This window comes from Carassius auratus, chromosome 38 (assembly GCF_003368295.1).
Source record: "Carassius auratus strain Wakin chromosome 38, ASM336829v1, whole genome shotgun sequence".
Taxonomy (NCBI): Eukaryota; Metazoa; Chordata; class Actinopteri; order Cypriniformes; family Cyprinidae; genus Carassius; species Carassius auratus.
Genome location: NC_039280.1, coordinates 1,045,278 through 1,051,962, shown reverse-complemented (window position 1 = coordinate 1,051,962; position 6,685 = coordinate 1,045,278). Strand labels below are relative to the sequence as shown.

The following is a 6,685-nucleotide window of genomic DNA, read 5'->3' as shown; positions in this document are numbered from 1 at the left end:
CTGCGGGTGTCAAGTACTAAAAAGTACAAATAGATTAAATAAACCATTCTCACTTAAATTTTAATCTGAAAAGCATTCAGAGGAACTTCTTATCTGATCTCACCTCACGCACCGTGTGAATTGGGACTGACTGAAATAATTTCACTGTTAAAGCTGCGGTTGGTAACTATTGACGCTCTAGCGGTTAATAAACAGAACTGCTTGCGTCTTGCGGAAGAACATCGTAGCCGGAACTACTTCTCTCTGTTTATGTCTATGAAGAATCACAAAGGTACTGGGTTACTCCGCCGCGGTACCCCGAAGCAATCTAAAATAGTCCGAATATAAACACTTATTATAGGTGCACCCTAGTGATTCAGGACAAGCCAAAAACACGATTCATGGTGTACTCGCTTATTATATACATTTTTCTACATTTTGAACACAAACAAAGTTACAGACCGAGCCAGAGGAGCTTGATTTTTTCACAGATTATCTGTCTCATATTCTACTGTCAGGACATAATGACAGGTTTAACAAATATGTAAAAAATATTTTTTTTACAAAAGTTCCCTACAGCACCTTTAATTGCTTTACATTGTTAAATCAGAAAGTATTGCAAGTCTCTTTGAGGCAGAATTTTGCATCTTTAAAATTAAAGTTAAAATCGGCAGGACTTCTGCTCTGGCAGAATGTGAAGAGGCGATAAGTTGAACTGATTTAAAACTCTGTTGGTTAGTTGATTTGTCTCAGTGGGAGAAAAATATCCCAGCATGCTCTGCACACACATTATATACCAGTGACAATCAATGGCAGAATTCAAAGACGAAATGCATGCCAAATTAGATATTAATGTGTAAAAAGCACAACAAATGGATGTGTGAAATATTCCAATAGAAAGGTGACAGGCTGAATGCCCAGTTATTTGTTCAATCCAGGCGCTTTCATAGAACATCAATAAGAAGTCTCAGTCATCATTTATTTTAGTGGTTACAAATATAACCTGAGAATATTACCACCACTGAACATCCTGCTTTTGTGGGAATGATGAAGAAACATGCACATACACCAATACGAGAGAAATACAAAGACAAATACAAGTCAACACCAAAGCTTTGTCAATCAAATGCTTAAAGTAAACATGGAATCTAAATTTACTAAGTTATTTAAAACATTCCTGCTTTCAATTACTCATAGATAAAATAACAAAAAGCGTCAGATCATGAAGGAATAAAGAGGCATGAATGCTGTTTCACATAGACTTTGAAGTGACTCCGCGGTAACGTTTTTCTCTCTTCTAGGACTTTGCAACTTTAACAGTGTTCTGAGACGCTTCAGTTTAGCAGGATTCTGTTAAAGTGAATCTCTGTCAGCTTCATTCATTATGTGTCAGGTAAGCAAATGCATGAGCAGTTATAGGCTTGTTAGGGCAGTGAGTTTTCTTTATCTGTTGGAAGTCATTAACACAGCAGTACATTCATTCTGTTAATTATTAACTAACATCGAACATGATAAAATTAAACAATCTGAAACCGTAGCATACTACAATAGTTTTTTCTTCTTTCATTGAACATTTAAATCATTGAAAACTAAGTAGGTTGGGCAAGGTGTTAAAAGGGCTTTTTCAGATAAATGGTGTTGGCAAGAAGGAACTACATTTGCAATTAAATAGCAGCTAACTGGAGAATAAAATGAAGAGATTAAAATTAAAATCCAACTCATCAGAATTGTAATTAGGAAATGAGACATACTCTATCTTCAGTCTAATCAGTGTCTGACCTGAGTAAAACATGCTGTAACAAACACACAACGCAGATATGTACACAACTCTTTATCAAAGCATCAAATTGAAAAAAAAATCTTTCCCCATTTTTCTACTAAAAGGACATTTGTTGCTTTAGTGTTTTTTGTTCTTTTTTCTTTTTTATTTCATTTATCTTTACAAACTGGCATAGTATGCAAAGTAAATGTAATTGTCAGGAAGGAAGTTTAGCATTATGCAATTATTGACTACTGTCATACCATTATTCTCCACTTACATTTCTCTCGGATGAAAATAATGAAGCTAGCAAAATGTTGTAAAAGCTTACATCCACATTGTTTCATTAGAGATGTGTGTTTCCTTGTGCTGGTAGTCTCCAGATTCTGGGTCACGTATGTTCACACCTGGTGACCTCGGGAAGCGGTGTTTGCTCCTGCAGCACCCCCTGTGGAGGAGTCTGACCAGATCGACCCAATGCCACAGAGTTCTTCTGTAATTCCACTCCAAACCCAGGTGGGGCGCTCTTCAACTGTCTCCTGTACTGCACAAAGCTGCACGTCTTCAGAACAATGGCGAGGATGTTCTTAGCCATGAGTATCCCAGACACCCTGTTGTCCTTATAAAGGAGCATATTCCCTCCACGGATGAAGAGAGTGATGACGTTAATAGTCACCAAACTCAGAATGGGGTAGAGCATCATCTTGTGAGGACTGATGTTGGTGCCTTGCATGCTGATCTCACTCAGAGACACACAGGGCAGCACTAAAAGAAGAATATAACAGTAGAAAAACATCAGTCCCTCGGCCCAGAGTGGAAGCCCTTTCTTCTGTGGCTCCCATAGGTTGGCCTGGATGTCCAGAACGTCCAGCAGATCCATCACCACCCAGAACAAACGGTTTCTGATCTCCTCCTTCTTCTTGAAAGCCTTCACATACTCCATGTGGTCGATGGCGACCAGGATCACGAAAAGCGCTGGTATACTGATGGAGAGCAGGAGCGTCAGAGCTTTCCGAGCCAATGCGTCGAGGCTCTTACGGTCAGCCTTGTAGTTCTGGTAAACAAAATACACCTTAATCTCCAAGACAAAGATGTAAAGGAACCAAAGTATCATGGCGTAGCCTCGTTTTGCCATCCTTACTTCAGCCCCAACCCACACTGCCACATACCGCAGCACGATGAGGAAGCAGAGGTCTCCCACCGTCACCATGATGCAGATGCCAATCTTCCGCGGGCCGTGGTTCTGCTCCACCAGGTAGGCGTCCATCAGTGCCATGCTGCTCATGATGATGATGGTGGATAAACAAACATGTGGCTTGTTGGTGGGAGGCGGTGGAACCATCCTGCTGACCTCTTCCCTGAATCAAGAGGACTCAGAGTCTTCTGCTCCTCAATGCTGCTCCCATGGAGCTCCAGGAATCACTAGCTGGACACAAACAAGTCACCAAGATGAAATCTAAATTATGAAACTCTCTTCCCAGATCACTCTGTCTTGACAATAACCTGTCTGATTTGAAATCGCTGATCAAAACTCACTTGTTTTCAGAATTTTTCCTTTCTTAAAAGGTTAGTCTGCCCAATTTGCAAAATTATGTCATTAATAACTCACCCTCATGTTGTTCCAAACCCGTAAGACCTCCGTTTATCTTTGGAACACAGTTTAGGATATTTTAGATTTAGTCCAAGAGCTCTCAGTCGCTCCATTGAAGCTGTGTGTGCGGTCTACTGTCCATGTCCAGAAAGGTAAGAAAAACATCATCAAAGTAGTCCATGTGACATCAGAGGGTCAGTTAGAATTTGTTGAAGCATCGAAAATACATTTTGGTCCAAAACTAGCAAAAGCTACGACTTTATTCAGCATTGTCTTCTCTTCCGAGCCAGATAATGACTCATTCACGAGTCAAGAACCGTTTCTGTCAGACGCGTCCAATTCGTGAACCGAGTAGCTGATAATACTGCGCATGTGTGATTCAGCGTGAAGCAGACCGACACACAGAGCATCTGAACTGAACTGATTCTTTTGGTGATTGATTCTGAACTGATTCTGTGCTAGTGTTATGAGCGCGGGTAAACCAAAGGCTTGAATCATCGGCCACGACGCCATTACTTCGAACGCAAAAGAACCGGTGAACCATTTTCTTCAACTGGTTTATTGAATCGAACTGTCAGAAAGAACTACTGGTGATCCGAAAACCGATGCGACTGGTTCTTGACTAGAACCGGTTGCAAGTCATTATCTGGCTCGGCTCGGTGTTCATCTTCAGTTCTCTCTTCACAGCAGTTCAGTCAGTCTACTGTTTGAGTGCATGAATTACTCCTGGATATTGGTTTGTTGAACTCAGAGGGAGTGTCAGCCACATTAAACAAATTAACAGCTTAAGTCATTTGTGGATTAATGCGTAATAGAGACGCGAACCATTTAAAACATTTCAGTTCTATTTGGTGAACTGGTTCAAAAACATCTGGTGACTTTGTTCGCGAACCGGATATCCAGACTGCTTTGTTTTGAACTCTCTCTCACAACAGACACGAAAGACAATGCTGAATAAAGTCGTAGTTTTTGCTAGTTTTGGACCAAAATGTATTTTCGATGCTTCAAAATATTCTATCGGACCCTCTGATGTCACATGGACTACTTTGATGATGTTTTTCTTCTCTTTCTGGACATGGACAGTAGACCGTACACACAGCTTCAATGGAGGGACTGAGAGCTCTCGGACTAAATCTAAAATATCTTAAACTGTGTCCCGAAGATAAACAGAGGTCTTACGGGTTTAAAACAACATGAGGGTGAGTTATTAATGACATAATTTTGCAAATTGGGCGAACTAACCCTTTAAGTTGACTTCTGTTTACTCTGTCTTATTTTGTATTATCTATATATTACTCTCTGGATGTCCAATGTTTGCTTTACTTTCTGTATTATTGTTTGATGTTATCCTCACATGTATAATGTTTATTGTAAAGTGTCCTTGAGCTCTAGAAAGGCACTATATAAATAAAACATAAATATTTATTATTATAAGATGCAAGTACCAATATACGCAAACCATCAAAACCAATATGTTTAGGGTAAAATGGACCCTTTTTTCACTGTGACTGTGATCATGCTTTTAACGGACATCAGCATTGTACTGCGGGGAGGAGGGATACTGAGGGTGTAAGAAAACTAGTTAATTTTTTAGTTGAATTAATAAATAATTTTAAATATCTCCTTACTATTTCCTCCCCGACACATTCATGGTAATTATTTATATATTTTTAGCTACTTTAAATAAAATCTCTGGACGGGGCAGCCCTCGTTTTAATCCAGTCCTCTTTCTTTATTATAACTCTTCCATCTTGTTATTTGGGCAAATGAGAATGCAAAAAAATATTTTTGCGGGACTCTCCCATTCACTGCTGTTTAAGTTAACACAACTATGACAACTTCTGCTGATGAGAAACCCGGAAATGTGAAAAAGGTCCAAGGTTCAAGAATTTCTAGTCTGACAGTATTTTGGCCACTGTTTCCAGATCTTCAAAGCTGCATTAAAAAGATCTTGTTTTGTTCCCATTAGCCAGATACATACAGTGCTGGCCAAAATGATTATAACACTAATATTTCCAGCAGATAAAAGTCAGTTATTTCTTTCTTTTGCTGTAGTGTGTCTGTAGGAAATATCAGTTTACATTTCCAAGCTTTTATTTTGCCTTTAATTGTAATAATCCAGTGAGATTTTTGTTTACTTCACACATAGATGTACTCAGATCATTATCAGTCTGTCTGGAGTGACATGAAGAAACAGAACAAACTGAGACCGACTCAATCAAGAATAGGAAAAAAAAGAAAATCATGACGTTTGCCAAGTATGGTAACCCATACTCAGAATTTGTACTCTGCATTTAACCCATCCATGTGCTCACACACACATCAGTGAGGAGTGAACACACACCCGGAGCAGCGGGCAGCTATTTGGTGTTTCAGTGCCTTGCTCAAGGGCACTTCACTCATGGGTATTGAGGGAGGAAGAGAGCACTGTTCATTCATTGAAGCGTCTCGGAGACACAGTTCTTCTGAATTGAGTCCGTCTCAGTTTGTTCTGTTTCTTCATGTCACTCCAGACAGACTGATGATTATCAAATCTTAAAACCATCTTTTGTTTTTGCTACTATTGTCTAATCATTTTGGACACCAATGTACATCTACGGGTGAATTTAATGCACTTTCTAAAAATAACATTTAAAAGAAAATTTAGAAACCAACTGGACACCTACCTTCTCCTCTGTCTGAATTTCATTGTAACGATGAGTTGTGGACCGTCCTCATGCGTGTGCTCGTTGAGACCATATTAGGAGAGTAATCCACATGTAAAGTGACAGAAAACACACACAGATCTCCCCTGGTTCTGCAGTATCCTGCGGTCAGGCATGTCTCTTCATATCACAGCCCCCAAATCCCTAATGCCTCAGATGTAATGCACTTAAGTTTGCAGTGTGCAGAGAAGGCTGCTGTAGAAGTCTTAGAAGGGGATTTTGATTTCAGCACAGGAGAAAAAATCTGACTAAAGCTAAACCGATTATTTTGTGCTTCAGACTAAAAACTTACAGCAAGAGCAGATGTGTTATTCTAGATTGAAAGTCAACTTACTGTCGCGTTAACCCGTTGGGGTGTGCTGATGATTGCTCCAGTGGTTCATGTGTGTTTGCTGCTTTGTCCTGTGAATACAGATGCAGTCGGATTCGATGTGTCCTGAATGTTCACCACCTCAGATGTGAGCGAGAAGCTGCTGTCAGCTGTGCATCGTTGCTCCAGTCTCAGCTCTGAGCCACGCCGCATCAGGAATATCAGGAATAATGCTGGAATCCAGTCTCTCTCTTTCCATATGTGTGTTAATTAGGTGTGTGTGTGTGTGTGTGTGTGTGTGCTTGCATCTCCCCCTCCTCCTTTCCTCAGACACTGACACA

At 40.1% G+C, this 6,685-nt stretch overlaps 1 protein-coding gene across 1 annotated transcript; it reads right to left on the bottom strand.

The window, feature by feature from the left end:
* Positions 1 to 1,366: 1,366 nt before the first annotated feature.
* Positions 1,367 to 6,455, bottom strand: LOC113057487 (transmembrane protein 121-like). Its single transcript, XM_026224912.1, has 2 exons — positions 5,996 to 6,455; positions 1,367 to 3,164 (listed from the first exon to the last, which is right to left on the bottom strand). The coding sequence occupies exon 2, from the start codon at positions 3,078 to 3,080 to the stop codon at positions 2,130 to 2,132; it is 951 nt and encodes a 316-aa protein (XP_026080697.1). The 5' UTR covers positions 3,081 to 3,164; positions 5,996 to 6,455; the 3' UTR covers positions 1,367 to 2,129.
* Between the last annotated feature and the right edge of the window lie 230 nt (positions 6,456 to 6,685).